Source organism: Halichoerus grypus, chromosome 4 (assembly GCF_964656455.1).
Source record: "Halichoerus grypus chromosome 4, mHalGry1.hap1.1, whole genome shotgun sequence".
Taxonomy (NCBI): Eukaryota; Metazoa; Chordata; class Mammalia; order Carnivora; family Phocidae; genus Halichoerus; species Halichoerus grypus.
Genome location: NC_135715.1, coordinates 9,034,727 through 9,055,793, shown reverse-complemented (window position 1 = coordinate 9,055,793; position 21,067 = coordinate 9,034,727). Strand labels below are relative to the sequence as shown.

Sequence of the window (21,067 nt, the reverse complement as noted above, 5' to 3'; positions counted from 1 at the left end):
TGAGGGTACTTTCCATGGGGGCTTCCACATTGTCCTTTGGCTCGTCAGACATGAGTGGACCCTCTGCGGGTGTCAGAAGGGGTTTTGGTGCCTTTTCTTCTTCTTCAGTCATACGCAAGTCAGATTCTTTTATGATCCTTGAGCTGTCGTGCCCTGGAACAACCCTTTCTTCTTTGGTTTGTGGAATTAAATTTTTTTCCTTTGTTTCACTGCCGAGGTTTGCTTCTGATTTGACACTGGGGAGTTTTTGCATTTGTTGCTCCTCTACCACAGAGGGCTGGGAATCCTGTGGAGCTCTGTCTGTAAAATTCTGGTCCCTTTCTTTTACAGTGCTCAAGCTATTCCCCCGAGTGTGTGGTGATTTCTGCTGGAATTCAGAAGGACAGAGTATCTTTTCTCTTCCTCGGTTTGTCTCAGAGTCTACTATCTCTTCTATCTGAGATGAACTCACCGTGGAAATAGAAAGACTTCTGACAAATATTCCTGAGGCATCTTCACTCCGCAAAACTGTTTTCTTTGGTTTCTTCAAGTCATACTCTAATTTCTTTCTATTGCTTGGAGTGCCACGTCCCATGTTGTTAAGAATCTGTGAAACTGGATGATTTGGGATTTTCATGGTTAAATATTTGGGGCTCAATTCTCTTTTCAAATCTGCTACTGTTAACCTGCCTTTCCAGCCTTTAAATTTGAGAGAAAGAGGAATATAGGCATAAAATGAATCCAGAACATGTTTTTGAAACAATTTCTGTGGCTGAATATTTTGTTTTGCACCAGAGACTTCTAGTTCCTTTTTATGTTTTTGCTTGATTGGGCAGCTGTTTGCTCTATGAGTTATCAGCTGAGTGTTAATTTGAGGTATTTGTGCCTTTAGAGATGGAATGTTCAGGTTTACGGTATTGCTTGTGTCCCTTTTCTTGTTCTCCTCCAGATTGACCATGGTGTGTTTGTGCATTTCTGTTTTGTCTGCTGCCAGACGGATAGCTATGTTTGTGTCTATTTTTAACTCCCCTTCTTCCATTTCTAATGTTTTTTGCTCCAGATTTATAGTAGTGCTTGTGTCCATTTTATTTTTTCGCTCCAGATCTCCAGATTGAAGTGGAAAAGTCCAGTGGGAAGAAAGAGACTTCTGAAGTGATTCTAGAATATATTCCTCTTGTTGTGGAACTGGCAATCCCTGCTCTTTTTTCCCTCCTATGGTATCAAACACTGTAATATCCATGTGTATTCCTGGTAGTATTTGTATTCTGGGGTACACTATAGTTTGCTTGTGTACATCTGTTTCCAATGGCGTCTTCTGCCTTCCATTTTGAAGTGGGAACTTAAGAGAAAAGCTGGAGTCCAGCCAGGTCTTATGTCCACTTTCAGATTGTAGCACCACTTGCTTTTTCACAACAATCTCTTGTTCCTCTATAATTGGGGAGGTATCTGACTCTGCGATATTCATTTTCTCAAGTGATCCCTCTGTCTGTGGGGCCATCACTTTGGGAGAGAGCATTTTGCTCACTTTATCGTTATTATGTACATCTTTCTCTGGCTTATCAAATTTATATGAATCTGCAGATCCTGGAGATGCTTTTGATAAAGTTTTTTGTTGGTGGGCATCTTGCTCTGAAACAGAAAATCCTTTTGCACTTACGGGGGCACCAAATGTGATATATATTTCCTTGGATATTTTCCTTGGTGGTGTAACTAAAACCTTAGGGCTTATTTTATGGTTTAAGTTATCCATTATTTCAGTTTGTTTCTTCAGATTTCCAATTTTAGTGGGCTCCATGGTGGGGTAGGAAAGAAATGTAGTGAAAGTTTCTGTTTTGTATTTTTCTGGCTGAACCTCTTGTCCTGTAAAGAAATACTCCAGCCTCTTCCCACTTATGGTACCAAATCCTGTTAAATAAATGTTCTCATGCTGTGAATTTAAAACTAACTGACTCAGATCTCCTTCAGATTTGACTCGTGGAGGTTCATTCCTTCGCTGTACACTGATCATGAAGTTTGAGGTCCACTGTTGCACTGCTTCTTCTTGGTGCACAGAGTGTCCCACTTTTTTAACGATCTCACCATCACCAGCAACTACCTCTCTAATTGCTGTTTTCTGGGTATCTGATGATTCCTGGAGATTTTGCTGTGGAGGAGAGGATCCTGTAAGTCCTGGCACATCTTTGTCTACTTTGCTCCCGGAGTCTAGATAAAGGGAAGGTGCTGATGGGACAGAAAAAAAAGTCCTTGTCAGAAGCACGGGTAGCTCATCTTTACCTTTGTATACGTTTTCCTTTAGCTCTTTAATATTCAACACAAATTCCTTTGTGTTAAAGATATGTGAAATTGATGAAATCCTGGCCTCTTTGTGATGCATCCTGATCCTCATATCTACTGTTTTCACTTCGTGCTTTTTTTCTTTCTGTGACATATGTTGTTTTCTTTCTCTTATATCACAAATTGCCCCTGTATCTGCTCTCATCTTTGTATCTGATACTGCTGAAAGCATTTGTGGAATTAGAGAGAATCTTTTAATTCTAAGCCTTTCTTCATCTACTTGTATACCTTTATCCAATGTAAGTTCAGCTGGAGGTTTGGAAACATAAATTTTTCTTAGCACTGTACCAGGTGGTTTACCTGGACATTCATGTTTCTTTTGTTCTTGCCCTCCAATGTTCAGATGCAATTCTGTTCTATGGAGCATAAGTAAAGGAGGTGATTTCCTGGACTTCAAACTTATATCTGTGGTGTGTGTCATATTTCTCATATCTATTGTTTTTTTTCTGTCCTGCTCCTCTTCCTGAGGCACGAGTTGTTTCTTGTTTTGACTGTCTTTTATGACATCACCATGGATTGCTTCTGTATGTACTACTTCCCCGGCATTTGATTCTCGCTGCACAACAGACCTTGCAGGTCCTAGCATTTCATCACCTACCTGTGTTTCTTTATCCAACTGCAGGTGAGGGAAAGATGGTAATGGAGAGGAAGAGGTGGCCACAACCACACTTGGTTCATCTTCACTTTCCTGCATCTTCTTTTCTTGATGTTTGGGAAACATGAGGTTTACTATTTCTACTCCAGCCTTTTCCTTGTTCTGGGGCATATGATATTTTCCTTTTTGTGGACTGATTAAAATATCACTGGTAATGGGCTCTATACATTCCATGTCCTCAGAATCTGATGATTCCTGGGAGCTGACTGTGGGAAAAGAGGATCTCGTTAATATTGGTATTCTCTTTTCTTCAACTCTGGTATTTGTGTCAAAGTGAAGTAGGGGAGATCTGCAAGTCCAAGTCTTAGTCAGCACTGCACCCCCTGGCTCACGCTGACCTTCCTGAGCTGTTCCCTCTTGCTTTTTAGTTTTCCACCGAAGGGCACTTAGATTGTATCTAAGTAAATTAGGTGATTTCTTTGCTTTTAAATACCTATCATTGGGATCCACCATACTATTCATATCCACCTTTTTCTCTCTGTCCCTCACTTCTTTCAGTAATGTGTGTTCTTTTAATTTTTTTACATCATTTGAAAGTTCTCCATCAGTTGTTTCTGCGTATGTTGTTTTCACTGCATCTGGTGATTCCTCGGACTGTAGGTGCAGGAGAGGCAGGTCTGTAATTCTTCTCATGTACCCCTCTCCTTCTCCTGAACCAAATTTAAGATATGGTAGAGTAAGTAAAGGAGTACAAATGTTTTCCAGATGAGTAGCTAGGTCATTTTCATCTGTCTGCACCTTTCCCTCTTGCTCTTTAATTTTCCACTGCAACTTTTTGGTATCGAGTATACGTGAAAGTGGTAATTTCTTTGCCTTCAGAGCCATAGGTATTGGGACCATTTTGTTTTCAAGATCTGTTTTGAGTCTATCCTTCTCTTTTAACACACAACCATCAAATGACTTAGTATATGGCTTTTTGCCTGAACTGGATGGATCCTGAATCTTTGGTGGTGGAAAATAGGATTGTGTTATTCTTAGTGTGTCTTCCTTTTCATTCATCTTTGTGTCCCATTTCAGGTAAGATGGAGAAGGTAAGGCGGCATAGGTTTCCTTCAGAACCATTTCTGGTTCACTTTTGCCTTCTGGCACTTCTTTTCCTTGCTCTTTAATATTCAAAGGTAGCCTCTTTCTACTGGGTAGATATGGAAGTGGGGATGTCTCTGCTGTCGAGGTGATTATTTGGGGGAATCTTCGATCTTTCCCACCTTTTATTTTTACTCTGTCCTTTACCTCTGTATATGGCATACTTTGATAAGCTTTTATTATTACATTACATGACCTAATACTTTCATTGGAATCTGCATATCTGATTTTTCCTGCACCTGATGACTTGGAGCACAGCAATTGTGAAGGAGAGAATCCTGTAACTGCAAGCAAATCTTTGTCTACTTTAGTTCTTGTGTCCAATCTGTGGTAAGATGGAGAAGGTGTGGAAGGAGAAGTTTTTGTCAGAGCCACATCAGGATCTCCTGTTCTTTGCTGCCCCTGTTCTACTTTCTCCTTCATATGCCACTGTGGTTCCTTTCTCTGGTTCAAAGCACCGTGTTCAGTGACACTGAATGTATGAGAAGGTGGTGATGTCTTTGCCTTAAAATCTGTGCCCTGGGGCTGCACTGAGCCATTCATGGCTCCTGTTTGTACTCCGTTCCTTTCTGCCTGTCGTGGGCGTGGGTCTCCTTTCTTCACATGGCTATCAGGTGAATCTGTAGATGCTATTTGCCCTGAGGGCAATGATTCTTGGAGCTCAAGATGTGGCGCATCATTTCTTATTATTCCTGGCTCACCTTCCTTGTCTTTTATTGTGTTCCACTTAAGATGAGTTGAGGAAATGAGAAAAGGATGAATTTTGCGCAGAAGCACAACGGTTTCCTTGTCATCTTCTTGTCCCACTTTCACTTGTTCTTTGATGTTCACTTGCAGTTTCTTTGTTTTGAGTATAAGGGAAAGGGGTGATTTCTTTGCCCTCAAAGCTATATACATAGAATGCATTATGTCTTTCTCAAAAGTATTCGCTTTATCCTCTTCTCTCTGTGTCATGTATTTTGTTCTTTTGGAATCATTTGAAATATCATTCAAAGGTAGTACTGTACGTTTTAATTTCTCTGCATTTGATGATTCCCTTGGCCATGAGGGTAGAAGAAACGGTCTGGATACTTGTTTCTCCTCCTTGCCTTCTATACTTTTGTTTAATTTAAACTGAGGCAGAGAAGGTCTTGTCAGAACCTTACCTAGCTCGCTTCTTTCTTGTATGTATCTTAATTTTTCTTTTATGCTTGTCTGTACTTCTCTAATTTGGACATCACAACCCCCAGAGATACAGAGTACATGTGGAAGTGGTAATACCTTTGCCTTGGAAGTTGTGCCTTTGGGATACATTATATATTTTATATTTACTATTTTTCTTCTATCTTCTCCTTCCTGTGGCTCATACTCTTGTACTACTCTTACATCATTTGAAATATCATCTCCAGCTGACTTTGTATACACTATTTTCCCTGCATCAGATGATTTCCGTAGCTGTAGTTGTGAAACAGCGGATCCTGTTATTTCTTGCCTGTCTTCCTCTCCTATTCTTGTGTTCAATTCATGGTGAGTTAAAGATTCAGAAGCCCAATTTGTGGGCAGAACTACTTCTTGTTCACCTTTACCTCCTCTATCCACTTTCCCCTGCTCTTCACCTTCTGGATCCTCTTTCACCTGCTCTTTAAGATTCAATGGTATGTCCTGTAATAGTGCTTTCTTTCTTTTCAAATCTTTATCTTTTGGATGCATCATGTCTCTCTTGGCTGATTTCTCTACATTAGTCTCTTCCTTCTGTGGTGTATGTTCTTTTGCTTCTTGTACATCACTTGTGATATCACCATCAGTGGACTTATTTGCTTTTTTCACTGCATCTGATGATTTCTGCTGTGATAGTTCTGGAAGAGAGAATCTTGTTACTTCAGTTACATAGTCTGCTTTTTTTATTCTTGTATCCAACTGTAAATGAGAAGGAGCAGGTATGCAAGTGCTAGTATTGGTCACAAGGACATTTGGCTCACCTTTAATTTTTTGTGTCTTCTCCTCTTGCTCTTTGATGTCCAGCTGGATTTCCTGTAAAATTGGTGATCTCTTTTTCCTCAAAAGTATGACTTTTACCATTTTTACTTTCTCCTCTTCTTCCTGCATTATATAATGTTCCTTGGATTCTTTTACACTGTTTGAGGTATCACCATGAATAGACTGTTTGTATGCTATTTTTCCTCTATCTGATGACTCCTGGAGTTCTGTTTGTAGGAAAGATGGTCTTGTTTTTATTAGCAAGGCTTCTTCCCCTTTTATTCTTGTGTCCACTTCTGAGTAAGGTGGAAAAGAGATGGAAACACAAGATTTGCTCCGAATCCCAACTGGTTTATCTTTATCTTCCTGCATCTTTTTCTCTTTTTCTTTGATGTTCAACTGTAATTCATGTGCAATTGGAGTCCGTTTTGCCTTCAAAGCTATTCTTTTGGGATGCCTGATTTCTTCCAAAGCCATTTCCACTCCATCTTTCTGTGGCATATATTTTGCCTTTTTAATACTGCTTAAAATATCATCAGCTGGCTCCTCACATATTCCCATTGTATCTGATAATTCCTGGAGCGTCAGTGATGGGAGACAAAATCCTGTGATTCCTCGCATGAGCACCTCTTTTATTCCAGGATCCCACTCCACATGAGGTGAAGAAGGAATGGAAGCATGGCGTTTACTCTGAACTATGTCTAGATTACTTTTATCTTTCTGCATCATTTCCTCTTGTTCTTTGTTGTTCCACTGTGGTTCTTTTCCATGCAGTGTGTGTTCAAAAGGTGTTTTCTTTCCTTTAAAAGTGACACATTTGAGGCCCCTTATGTCTTTCACATATACTCCATCTTCTTTTTTTCCCTGTGGCAAATGTTTTGATTCTCTTACATTGCTTAAACTACCTCTATTAATTGACTCTGCAAATGAAGTTTTCCTGACATTTGGTGATACCTGGAGCTTTAGTGGTGGAAGGCAGCTCCTTGGTATTCCTGACTTATCTTGCCCTACTTTTATTCTTGAATTCACATTAGTATGTGATAGAGATGGTAAGGAAGTACACAAGCTTGTCAGTTTCATACCTGATTGACCTTTACCTGTGTGCACCTTGCTCTCTTTTCCTGTAACGAGTGAGCTAATTTTTTCTGTACTTGGAATGTAATCCACAGTGCTAACTACTTCTTCTGATGCCTTCTTTTCACATGGTATCTTACTCTGTAATACATCCCTCAAAGAGTGAGATGCAGACTTTGGAGAAATATAGTGTATACATTCTGGATGCTCTTCTTCTTTTCCCTCAACAAGCAAGCCAATTCCTTCTGTATTTGCAGTGTGGTACGTTGGAGCCTTTAATGTTTTTTTTACACATGGCAACTTAATCTGAAGTACATCCATTGAGGAATGAGAAACAGATTTTGGGAGAACGTTGCATGTACTTTCTTTTTGATGTTCTTGTCTTCTTCTATTCTGCAAGCTAAGAGAAGGTTGATCTACTGGAGTATCTGCTTCATTCAATGCTTTGTCTACTACTGAACTCAAAACTTTTGAACTCACTCCTTTTGCTGAGACTTTTTTCTTTAGCTTTTCATTATAGAGTTGATCCAACATGCAAGAAGAAATGGATTCCAGAATATTTTCTTTATTCTGGTTAGAACTATGTAGTTGCTTCACCCCCAGTTTTTCAGAAGTCATTTTCTGTCCATTTAATCTTAATGGAATATCCGTTAACTTTGATCGCTCTTTTCTCCCTGGATTTACACGTAAACTTAGAGAAGTGCTTACATCTTCCTTCTTTGTATTTACTGCCTGTGTTACCTGAAGAGGCTCTTTATTTGGGCAGGACACAGAATCCACAATACTTTCAGGAACACCAGCTGGTTTCACCTCTCCTTTCTGCGCTGCAGACATAGTTTGCTGGCCCACCAGCTTGGTACAAAGAAACTTCTGTCCTTTTGAACCTTGTGAGATATCGGTTTCTTTTATATCTTCTCTTCTCAATAAATGTGAAATATTCCTTTTGTTAGTGTATATATCTTCCTCAGCTACCTTTCCTGTGTTCTTCAAATGAGGAGGTTCCATAATGGGGTAGGCAAAAGACCCCCGAATTGTCAGTGAAATACTTCTTTGTTTCTGAAATTCTTGCTCCTTGTGAGTCTTTTGTTGAGAAGCATCCAACTCTGTAAGAAATATATTCTGTCCTTTTGAATTTAATGAAATATTGGTTTTCTTGGATACTCCTCTCCCCCATGGAATTGAAACTGAATGTTTGATGACGTCTGCATCTTTGTGCTTTACTCTTGGAGGAACAAGGAATTCACATTCTGTATGAGTTCTGATTCTTGGGATGTTGAACCTAGTGTAATTGATTTCCCTCTTCTGGGAAGCTAGACCAGGGTATACTTCTCTTTTCAAAGCTACTCCTATTTTCACATGGTCAAGCTCCTTCTTCACATGTTGGCTAATCACTAACTGATCTCTACATTGTGGGAGAATGTCTAGTAAAACAATTTGGCGCTTTTCTTTTTGCTCTCTAATGCATTGTTTCAGTGTTCTGATATTTCTTAAGATAGCACTCTTTATATCAGTGGACTCTGAAGATGACATTTTTCTTTTGTTTAGTGACTTCTCCAGCTCTAGCTGTGGAGGAACGTTTATGGGCTTTCTTGGCCTGGATTTCTCCCTTTCTACTGTAAATTGTTTAATTTGAGATGAAAGAGATCCAGAATCACAAACAGTGTTCAGAAATAAATCTGCTATGGTTTTATCTTGCTGGAACTCCTTCTGTTTCTTAATGTCACATCTCAGTTCTTTTTTGTTTCTTCTGGTTCCACATCCTATAGTATTAAACAGCTGGGAGACAGGTGGTTTCTTTGCCTTCAATTTCATCCGTCTGATATGCATAGTGTTTTTCACACCTGCTGTTTTTGCCTTAGCTTTATGTTTTATGATTTTAGGATACATAGGTATGTAGGCATAAGCAGAACTAGCATTTGCTTTGTTTAGGGCATTTCTCTTTCCAGAAGATTCTTCATAGATATCCCAGGTACTAGGTGATGGCTCCATTTTTAGGTGTGATAAAATAGGCATAGAATCATATACAAATTTTAGGTCCACATTTAATACAGTTTTCTCTCTCTTTCTGTCTATCTTCTTTCCCTGTTGCTCATTAATGCTTAAAGCAGCATGACCAGTGATATTAAATGGTTGTGAAATCACTAGCCCTTCAACTGGCAACTGCATTTGTGTTGGTTGTACATGACTAAACCTTGATACTCTGTCCATCCCTATTTTGAATCTGCTTTGTCTTTCAATGTCATAGGTATCTGGTGTGAAGTAAATGGTATTTGGAAATGTATCAGCCACATTTTTACCTTGACTCATCTGTTGCATTTTGGTTTTTAAATTGGATCCAAGTTTTTTCCTGCGTTTTGTGGTAAACCGTCCTCTGATTTTAAGTATTTGTGAAATTGCTGGCTCCTTTTCCTTCAGAGTTAAACATCTGGGATTCAATGTGATTTTCTCTTCTAATAACCGTACTGTGTTTATCTGGCTTTCAGAGTCAGGTAAAATTGGTGTAAAGAAATCTACAGGCTCCAGGAAAGTTGTGGCTGAATTCTCCCATAACTCTGCCTTTTCCTCTGTAATATGACCATGCAGATTTCTGTGAAGTGTTCTGTTATATAGCATGCCCCTTGCTGTTGCATCGAGGGAGCGTTCATCAGTCACTAACTTGGGTGGTGGAATCTTAGTTCCCTCAGCAGCAAGGAGTGATGCCTCGCCCACACCTTCAAACCACTGCCTCATTTTCATCTTGTACTGAAATTTGCACCCCTTCATCTTTCTATGGCTTCCTGTAATGCATCCTGTGATATTAAGCAACTGTGAAACTGATCGTTTCTTTGCCTTCAAAGTTACATGCTTGGGATTTATTATACTTTTCTTGCCTACAAACTCTAATGTGTAGCTCTGGCTTTTTGTGTAACCTGAAGATTTTAAGACTATTCTTACTAAGTCATTTTGATTCCATGCCTTTTTCTCAAAAATGTAACTATCCCATTTTCTCCTAGGATTTCCACCCCGGAGAACGCCACCTTGTATTGAACTAGTCTCTGATTTCCTTGCTTTTGGAAATGGAGTCTTTAGTCCTCCCATACATTTAATTCTTTCTTGAGTATGAAGACTTTTTTTCTCTGTTTCAACTTGAAGAAAATTCATCACGTGTCTAGAAACAGGCTCCAAAATAGTTTCTCTAAAACATTTTTCTTGCCTCATTTTTTGTGCTGCACAAGACAAATTCCAAGTGCTTCTGACTTCTAAATCACTCAGTTCAGACTCTGATTGGTAAGAACCAAAATTTTTCATATGACGGGCACTGAAACTGAAGTGTTGGTTATAGTGTGGGACTGATTCCAATAACATTTTTTTGATATTTTCCTCTTCCCTTTCATGTTGCACATTCATTTTCATTGTGTTGCTGGATCTGTTTTGTGGATCAGTTGAATTGGCCTTCCACACTTCCCCATCACATGGTGATTTCCCTAGCTCTGCAGAGGTACGGCTATATAGTTTTACTCTTGGTTGATCCATCTCTGCTTCTGATGTACTATGCATTTCAATATCTATTTTGTTATCAGTTGAAACAGGCGTGGGAGACAATAATGCATTCGCTATACTTTTATTTTGTTGCATGTCATTTATTGTAGATTTTAAGTTGTAGTCCTGTTCCTTTCTACAGTAGAGATTATCATGTTGAGTGATATTAAGCATCTGTGAATAAAGAGCCTTCTTCTTTGACTTCATGGTTACACAATTGGGACCCCTAAGATTTTTCCTTCCTGAAAATTTTAGTATCTTCTCCTGACTTTCAGAGTCAAATGAAACAGATATTGTGGACATTGTTAGTAAATCTCTTTGCAACACTCTAGATTTCTTGGCACCCATTTTCCTTCTAGAGCGTTTATCACCTGGATCTACAAGTACTGAGTTCCCTGATTTGGTAGGTAAGATATTTTGATCAACTCTGTGTTTCATTACTTTTTGAGTTTTTATGTCTTCCTCTTCTTCTTCAGGTTGTAGGGAAACTGCAATGTGAACATCTAGCTTCCTTGTAGGGCTCCCATCAGATATAGTACTACACTCTGTTTCATCAGTTGAAAAGTAGTCAAACACTGCTTTCCCTGATTTTGGACATGGAATCTTTTGACCTATTCCATGTGGCATGTCTTTTTGTGATGGGATAGTCTTGCTCAGCTCTTCAGTTTGAAATGGAATCAGAGGAGAACAAGTAGATTCCAATTTATTTTCTGAAACCAGTGTTTGTCGCTGCACATCCTGCTCTGTAATAAGCATATTTTGATCTTTTCTCCTTCCTATATTATACAGGAATTGGAGACCTGCTTCAAATAAAACTCTGTTGCCCTCTCTTTCTTTTTCATTTTGCAATCTTGATTCTAATGTGCTGCTTGAGTTGCTCCATTTATTAGAAGAATAGGGACACAGTCTTTCCCCTTCATGTTGTTCTGGCTGTATAATATTGCTTTTATTTCTTAATGGGTCTCTCTTTGCATTTACTTTTTTATGCGTTTTGATGGCAGGTGAAACGGGTATAGGTGAAGGGAAGGTATTCACAAATATACCTGACATACTTTGAGATATTTCTTTGGCCATGTTTTCCAAGATGAAGTCCTGTTCCTTTCCATGGCTAAGAGCATCAGACTTAGTGATGTTGATTGTCTTTAAAATTGATGCCATCTGTGTTTTCCCATTTCTAGACTTGGGGATTTGTGCTGAATTTCTCCAACCTTCAAATTCAGATAAAGCTGGCGTGGAGAAATCAAAGCACTTTAGGCTTCTCACTTGTAAATCCTTTTGCAACCTTGTCTTTCCCTCTGGAGTAGATCTAGCAAGTTCCTTCCTAGGGCCTCTTTCAGACGGGATGTCACTCTGTGTTGTAACAAATAAAGATTCAGGAATTGATTTCTCTAGCATTGGAGATAAAATCTTTGGACTCTTTGCATATTTTAAGGCCTTTTGTGTTTTTGTTCTTTTTGGTTGCTTCTCAAGGGCAAGTGAATTCAAAATAGAGCAAGAAACACACTGTAATTCACTTCGTGTGAAAAGTGTTTGTTGCTGCAGCTCCGGGGCTGTGTTAAGTGGTTCTGGGCTTTTTTTCTTTGCTGAATTCTTCAGTTCTAGTTCTGACTTCACAAAGTGAGGCTCCTTCATTTTACCAGCAATGAAACTGGAGTGTCGAGAATTCCGCGGGGCTCCTTCTTCACGTTGGTCTTTGACTTCCTTCATGTCTTTGGAGGCAGGGCCCCTCCTGTCACTGGAATCAGCACAGCAGGCTCTCTCTCCATCTGGTGATTGCTCTTGCTGTTGCAGTTCGTGACTGAATCTCATTTTCCATGACACATCTGACTCTGCTTTTATTCTGTTACGCATTTTCATGTCAAGTAAAGCAGGAACAGGAGAGGGGATGGCATTTAGGGTCATGTCCGCCGTGGGTTTCCCTGGTTTCATCATGATTTTGAAGTTGCATTTGAATTGTCTTTGGCTTGGTGTGCCATGTTTTGTGATAGTAAGTGTCTGGGAAATCGCTGCCTTCTTTGCCTTCGAAGTTACCCATTCGAGACTCATTTTATTTCTCTTGTCTATATACTTTAAATTGTTTCTCTTTCTTTTCAATGCAGGTAAAGCAAGTGTGGATAAATCCAAGGACTCCAGAATTGTTGCTGGTAATTCTTGTGCTAATCCTTCCTTTCTCTCTGCAATAAGATCTTCCAATACCCCAGAGCATTTTATATGAATTAACAAGTCAATAATCTGTGATTTCAGGGTCTTTGGATGTAGGTTTTTAAAATAACCATTCCCTGAGATTTTAAATGTTGGTGAAGTTGGTGTCTTCCTTGCCTTCATAATTACACATTTGGGACTCATTTTATTTTTTAAGGCTCTACTTGTAAATGTCTTTCTCTGCCTTTTAGATTCAGATAGATCAGGTGTGGAGACATCTGAAGACTCCAGGACAGTTGCTTGTAGATCTTTTTTAAACTCTGCATTTTCCTCTTTATCATGACTGTACAATTCCCCCATATGGCTCCCAACACTTAGGACACCACCTTTCATTGTATCCATTAAAACTTGACCAATTAGTGATTTCTTTGACTTTAGAAGAGGAAGCTTTGAACTTGCTGTATATATTGCACCATTTTGTGTCTGGTAGCTTTTCTTTGGCTTCTCTCCCCGCATTGAATCTGTACGCTGCATTTGTTGTGAGATGTCTTGTTCAGTAACAAAGAGAATGTTCCCTCTTCCTTGGTTTTCTGACTGATGAAGGTCAAGCTCTTCCCTTTGGCCTGAACAGAATTTGAAGTGTTGGCTGTGCTGTGGAATTACTTTTAATGTCTCCTGTTCACTTCTTTCTTCCTCTGCATCTTGAAGACTGTTCTCTTTAGTGTCATCTGAAGTAATATTCTCTTGATGTGGTAATAATGCTTGCTTTACTTGTTTAGAACTGAGACTTCTTTCTCCTAACATACCTTTTTCTCTTTCTTTCTTGCTATACCTATTAATATCAGGTGTAATGCTCATGAGAGAATACATTTTAGCTGCCATTTTTTCACCTTGATCCATCTTTTCCAATTTGGTTGTAGAGTTATATCCCAATTCTTTTCTATGGTTTGGGCTAGCACCACCTTTAATACTCAATATGTATGAAACCGATGGTTTCTTTGCTTTTAAAATTCCACATTTGAGATTCACTAAAGTTTTCGTGTCTGAATATTTTTTTAAATGTTTCTTCCTTTTGAATGTAGATAAAGCAGGTATGCAGAAATCAAAAGTCACTGTGTCTTTCTTTTCAATACCACCAGCCTGTTCTTTTTGATGATTTGCATCAGATGGGACACCATACTCTCTTGTAGAAAAAATGATTTCATCCATCCTTGCTTCCCCTGACTTTGGAGGTGAAAACCTAGCATAACTCTCTAGCTTTCCAAATTGAAACTGATCCAACATGGGGCATGAAGCAGAACCTAAAATAGCTTGTGTACCATGTATTCGTGGTTGTACCTGAATATTTATACTTCGTGGTTGTTTCAGTTCCTCATCTGACTTGACAAGGTCACAATTCTCCTGATATGCATTGAATATAAAGACTCGGCTATTCTCTGGAGCTGGTAAAGTTTCATGTTTCCCTTCCTCCTCTTTCTCATCTCTCACACTGTTAGTTAAAGTACTCACCATATAATCTGGGCAACATACTTTTCTTCCATTTAGCAATTTCTCTTGCGCTGGCTGCATATGACCAAGTCTTGCTATCCTCTGCATATCTGTCTCTACATTTAACCCGCTACTCATTTTGGTGTTGGGCAAAATAGGCAAGTTGGACTGAATGACATTGAGAAATGCATCTACCCTGTTTTTATTTTGCTGTGGATTTTTCATCTTTGTTTTAAAATTGCATTGCAGTCCCTTGCTCTGTGTACCATTAAGCATATGTGAAGCTGATGGCTTTTCCCCACTAATAGTTCTGTATCTGTGACTTGCAGTTATATGCTTCCTCCCTAAATCTAATGTATTTTTCTTTCTTTCAGATTTAGAAACAAAGGGCTCAACAGAATCAAAAGAATTCAGGCATGTCACTTGCAAATCTTTTGGTAATTCTGAATTGTTTTCCACAAAATAAGAATCTAGTACCCTCTCAGAGTTTCCACCATATGGTAAGCCACACTCTGTCATGGTGTTCAAATGTGTATCAGATGATGAGTTCTGTGCTTTGGGAGATGGAATCTTTGGACCCATAGGGGCTGTTACGTCATTTTCTGTTTCGCTGGTTTTCTTGAGTTCCTCAGCTTCTCGAGGACCCTTCTGGTGGCCAGTCTGCAAAGCAGTTTGTACAAACCATGCTTGGTGCTGCGCATCTTGCTCATTAACAGACAGCTCCTGTGTTAAACAGTCCAGTGCTGAGTCTGGTTCGTCAAGGTGGGCCTTCTTCCCTTGACAGGCATCGGGCCAGAGATACTGGGTATGCTGTGAAGCTGCTTCTAGCAAAGTTTTTTGCTCCACTTCCTCTCCATCTTCCACTTTTTCCTCTCGGTCATGGAATGCTCTGCTCTTGTCAAAGAAATCAACATACCATGGTCTCACTTCCCCTAATTCCCCTTGCTTTAACTGAGCATGACAGAAGCTCTGCATGGGAGAGTAAAGGGCATTTATAAATTCATATACCAATCCATTAGCTTGGTTGATCTTCTCCAACTTGGCCTTATATTTGGAATCCAATTTCTTTCTCTGACCTGTGCTATTAAATACTTGTGAAACTGACGGCTTCATTGTTTTCGTATGTACAGATCTGGGCTTCACTGAACCTTCTGTGGATGAGAATCTTACTTTGTTTTTATTCATTTTAGAATGAGTTAAAATAGGCATGTGGCAATTAAAAGTCTCTGGAAAAGTTGCTGGTAAATCTTTTGGTAATTCTGCAGAACTTGTTTCTGCAGAAAAGTAACCCATTTCCCTTGCATCACTTCCATAATCTAGAACATCACTTTCTCTTGTTTGGTTTGGAGGGTCTCCAGCCAATGATTTTTCTGATGTTGGGAGAGGTGTCTCAGAATCTGCAGTGCATTTTAAGTCCGCTTGTGTTGTTAGGCTTTTCTTCATAGTCTCAACATGAAATAGATCCATTATGGGAGAGTAAACAGACTCCGTAAGGGTTTCCATGGATGTAATTGGTTGAGGTATGTCTTCCTCTGCTTTGAGCTCCTTCTCTGGATTGGCATCCAATTGGAGGTTCCAGCTGTCATGAAGGACTGCTTCTGGTGGAGCTTCTTTGTCTCCTCTCACTTCATCTTGCAATTTAACTTCTTCTAATGTGTTGCCAGAGTCACTGCCTTTATTAATGGAATCTGAATACTTTTCTTCCCTTTCATCTTCTGATTTCTCTTGTTTTAGCTTGGTCTGACCGCGATTCTCTGCATTTAATCTGCCATGTGTTCTAATCCGAGGCAAAATAGACATGTGAGGGTAAGTAACATTCACAAGCACATCTGCCACAATTTTATCTTGCAGCATCTCTTTAATTAGGATTTTAAAATTGCCTCTCAATCTTTTCCTAAGACTTGCAGTACCATGCCTTCTGATATGAGGCATCAGTAAATTTGTTGGCTTCTTTACTTTCATAATTACAGATTTGGGACTGAGTGCCCTTTTTGCTCCTGATAATTTTTTTCTAATTTGCTGCCTTTTAAAATGTGATAAAGGAAGCATATAGATAATGAAAGACCCCAGGGCAGTTGCAGGTAAAACTTGTTGGAGGTCTGCCTTTTCTTCTGTAATATGATCATCTGGTATCTTTCTGGGGCTTCCACCAAATGGGACACCACATTCTGTTGTTTCAATTAAAACTTCGCCAACTCGTGGGTTCTCTAGCACTGGAAGAGGACTCTCTGGATCTGCAGTTCCTCTGCCTGTAGGTCTGTCTCTGCTTTGCTTTACCTCAATTTGAAATGGATCCATCGGGGGGCATGGACTAGTCCCCAAAATTGTTTCTATAGGAAGAGTTTGTGGTTGTACCTCTTGCTCTTTACTTTGAGTTTTTCTGCTTCCTGAACTGCTCTGTTTTATTTCAAACCTGACATATTTAGGCTTCTGCTTTAGTTGCAGGCTGAGGCTGAAATCTTTTGTTAGCTCTGGAACTGCTTCTTGAAAAGTTTGTTCTTCCTCTCTGTCATGTTCTTGTGACTTTTTAAATATACATCTCTTCTCAATGTATTTTACATCCCATGTTTTCTTTTCATCTGGTAATTTCTCCAGCTTTACCACTGAATGACTAACCCCTGTTGTTGATGTATCTGTCTTGCCTTTTAATCCGCTATGCATTTCCCTATCAGGTGGTTCAGAAATGGTAGTGTTGGTGGCATTGTGAAATGTAGCAAATATTCTTTTACCTTGCATATTTTTTATGTTGCTTCTAGTGTTGCATTCCAGTCCCTCACTTCCACTTAGGTTATCACATTCTGTAACATGAAGTGTTAGTAGTGGTTTCTTTTCCTTCATAATTACATCTTCGGTCTGGTCTTGAGTTTTTACACTTGCTAATTGTTCACTGCCTTCATGCTCTTTAATTCCTAGTGATATAAGCAGATTAACCTCTGAGGTCTCCAGAACAATTTCTAGAAAATCTTTTTGCTTTTGTGTGTTTCCATCTGGAAAGCACTTTTGCATTTCTGGTGAACTAGCTGGTAACTTTTCTCCACTTGAAAGTGGAAGATGGGAATTCTCTGTACTTTTTAAGTCTTCCTGTGTTTTCAATCTCCTGTTTGATTCCACTTCGGGAGAGGAGAAAAATTTTTGCCAAGGTTCTGATAAAGCTTCTTTTAAAGGTGACTCCTGCTTTGGAATATGCAGGTCAGATGTTTTTTTACTATTTGGGGCACAAAACTCTGCAATACCAATTTCCTTTGCTTGTGTAATTGGGTCTTTAAGAGACTCTTTATTCTTCCAGGTCATTTCTATTAAGGAAGAACAAGGTGATTTTAGTTGAAAAGTATTGATCATGAAAGACTGTTCTAGCTGAGGTGGAATTTTTGGTGAAATGGTTATTTGTCCTTTATTTTCTCTGCCATGCTGCTTTTTATTTTTAGTACTGCCTGAGGTTCCTCTTTTCTCAATAGACCCCACATAACTGACATTCTCTGCATCTGGTGACAGAGAATGTCTACATCCTGTTACACCTGGCGTGACTTTCACTAGTTTTTTTCTGGCATACTTCTTCACATAAGGAGGAATAAGCTTGGAAACATAAGTAAGATGCAAAGCCATCTCTGATATACCTTTCCTTTGATGTAATTCTTCCTTCTTAGCATTATACTTGTATCCAAACTTGCTAGGTTTTGAAGTGTGACATACTGTCATTTGAAATACCCGTAGAGTTGGTGTTTTCTTTGACTTTTGAGATGGAACTTTGAGACTAAGTTTACTTTTACTGTGTAATGTTTTTCTCCTGTTTTTCTGCCTTTTAAGGATAGGTGACAGAGGCCCTGAGCCATATACAGAATACTGACTTAATTCTGATGAAGCAATTTGTTTCTGGCCCCCTGGCTTTACACTCTTTATTTGTAGCACCCCTTCTGCAAATGAATTTGGACTTAGCATTAAAATGAGAAATCTGGCATTCTTAAAAATAGCATTTCGCCCCCGAATTAAATATTTAATCTTGTTTGAATCTTTAAGCCAAACAGAATACTGAGCCTGTTCGAAGTGTTTATCAGACTCTAGGCCCTTGACTGAATCTTGAGTCTCAACAGAATATGAGACATTGACCAAATGTTGGCTTCTGTCCATATCTTGGGTCTGGGAGGAGTCTTGCATGCTGCTGGAAAATGGCTTCCTCACCAAATCTTGAGGTAGAGCAAAGTATCTGGCCATGATATCAGGCTGGCTATTGACTGATTCTTGGTTGTTAACAAATTGTTGGGCTTGACTAGTATATCTGGCTTCATAAAAATGTTGATTCTGAGGAGCATTCTGTCCTGGAAAAGAATCTTGTGGTTGGGTAGAAATACCCATTCTAATAGAATATTGATTCTGGATCAAGGACTCTTGAAGTCTTGAGTACAGATAAGTAGTTTTACTCTCTAATGTAGTTTTGGATTTTAAAGCAATTTGATTTCTCACATTTGCTTCCAGAAGTCTGACTTGGTCTCTAGAAAGAAATAAGTGGGCAGGAGGGCATGGTGCCACATTGAGATCTTCACTTTCTGTAGTGATTCTAGAACTTCTCGAAAAGTTAAAGTCAGAAGAAAATACTAAATTTTTATTTTTGTTGGTTTTCATTATTGAAAATAATTTCTTGGATGAAAATTGTACTGTTTCATGTTCATTTTCTGGATACCCTCCACGGCTTGGAGAAAATTCCTTTACTTCTGAACGAAACAGTGACAAAGATGAGCTAGTCCCATTTGAAGATATCATATGACTTTCACTAAAGTGACTTACTTGATATTTACTTTCACTGGTACTTGACCATATTACTTCATCTGCTGTTGAAACTCTATCTTCAAAGTCACCTTCATTTTCTTCAGATGTAAGTGATGAAGTAATTGTTCTTTCTGAAAAGTCATCAACTCTGAATATAAGAATACAGTATGTAAATGAGTTGTCACTTAGGGCATATTGCATATAAGAACTCTCTCTAGATTTATGGAAACCCAATATAGTATATGAAAACATAGCTCAACAGAAAGATAAATTGAAAAGTCATTATCCACATTACAAAACAATTCATAACCTAGTTTCATTCATTTCATAAATCAATCCACTGACAAAGTGAAGTAAATTTTTTCATTTCTCAGAGAATGAGGGATTTTTTTTTTTTACCTCAAAAACCCATCCAAAGTCTATTTTGACAGCAATGAGTCAAAGTTGTAGGTTAAGATTATATCCTTTTATAGGAACACCTGGGTGGCTCAGTCGGTTAAGCGTCTGCCTTTGACTCAGGTCATGATCTCAGCGTCCTGGGATCGAGCCCCATGTCGGGCTCCCTGCTCAGTGGGGAGTCTGCTTCTCCCTGTCCTTCACCCCTCCCCCTACTCATGCACTCGCTCTTACAATCTCTCTCAAATAAATAAATAAAATCTTTAAAAAAAGATCATATCCTTTTACAAAGAATATATTTGTTTCTGTTCTCTGTATCAAAGTTTTGACAAGGATAAAAATATTCTTATGAAAATTTAGATACAACAGAAGAATGTCCAATACCATAAGCAATTGTTTTCTATAAATAAATCCAAATTTATTTTAACAGCTGTTTATTTCTGATTGAGAGAAAAGCCTACATTTTAGGGTAGTGCTTCTCAGCACAACTTTGGATTGGAATAATGATCATGGAAGTGGACTCTCCACCATCTATTCTACATCAAGCGATTAGGCTAAGTCTAACAATCATCTCATTTCCAAGTGACTAGGTTAGGAGCGGGCATGAACTAATCCTAGCATAAGACAAAGATTTTTAAGGATTTGTGGAAAAAGTTGCCCCATTCCTAAGAAATGATCTCTTAGTTCCTCTGGACATTGCTGTTCTGATTTTGAAAGTCTAGTGGTCACCTTTCTACCCACCTCAAGATAAAACTAACACTGAGAAAGGCAGAGGGAGAGATACAGGCCTTAATGAAGTTGTTGAGCCACTGCATGAACCAATTCTGCAGCCTAGTCTAACTCAGGATTTCCTATTATATAATACCATAAATTTTCTTAGTATGGCAATTTGCATTATGGTTTTCTGTTACTTGAGAATTAAAATATCCTAAGTGATATAGGCAGGACATACAAGCATTCTGGGGAATCAAGTGACCCCAATAAATTATAGCAGTGTCCAAACATAATTAGGATAAAATTTCATCAGGACAAGAATATAATTATTCACTTAAAAAAGTAGAACAAATAGTGAAAATATAATACATAAAAAGAATTAATTTTTACACATTTCAGGAAAAAGAGGAAAGCCGAAATGTAAGACAGATATTTCAGCAATGCAATACTGTGTTTTTAAACATAGTAAAACAATGCTAGATAATTTTCATATGTTGAACCAGCTGTGCATTCCTAGGAACAATCCCACTGGATCATGGTGTATAATCCTTTTAATATTCTGCTAGATTTGGTGTGCTAGTATCTTGTTAAGGATTTTGCTTTTCTATTTATAAGGGATACGGGTCTGATATCTATCTTGTATACCAGCTCCACATACTCTCCATTTGACAAGCTTCCAGGCCATCATAATTCTCCTGGTTTTCCTCCTCACTTCCTGGTAGCTCCTTCCCAGTCTCCTTTGATGGTTCCTCCTCTTCTTTCGGACCTCTTTGAAGTGTCTCAGGGCTCAGTCCTTGTTCCTTTTCTCTTCTCACAGTCCCTTTGAAATCCCATCCTCTCTTGTAGCTTTTAATATTGTCCATAAGCCAACAACCCCCAAACTTATTACCTCTACCAGACATCTTTCCCAAACTACTTATTCACTACCTCTATTAGATATCAAATCAATATCCCTAATTCAACAAA

The 21,067-nt window shown here is 38.8% G+C and overlaps 2 protein-coding genes across 4 annotated transcripts in view; one reads left to right on the top strand and one right to left on the bottom strand.

Annotated features, from left to right (window-relative positions):
* BIVM (basic, immunoglobulin-like variable motif containing) overlaps positions 1-21,067 on the top strand; it is a 146,087-nt gene that overhangs the window by 38,653 nt on the left and 86,367 nt on the right. The gene's annotated exons all lie outside the window — the stretch shown is intronic.
* The window catches only part of LRTM3 (leucine rich repeat transmembrane protein 3), a 28,913-nt gene that overhangs the window by 2,786 nt on the left and 5,060 nt on the right, over positions 1-21,067 (bottom strand). Inside the window, exons 3-5 of the mRNA XM_078069948.1 lie at positions 14,785-19,245; positions 13,019-14,193; positions 29-10,549 (exon numbers count right to left, since the gene is read on the bottom strand). Of these exons, the coding sequence (XP_077926074.1) occupies positions 29-10,549; positions 13,019-14,193; positions 14,785-19,245 (16,157 nt within the window). The remainder of the gene's footprint in view (positions 1-28; positions 10,550-13,018; positions 14,194-14,784; positions 19,246-21,067) is intronic.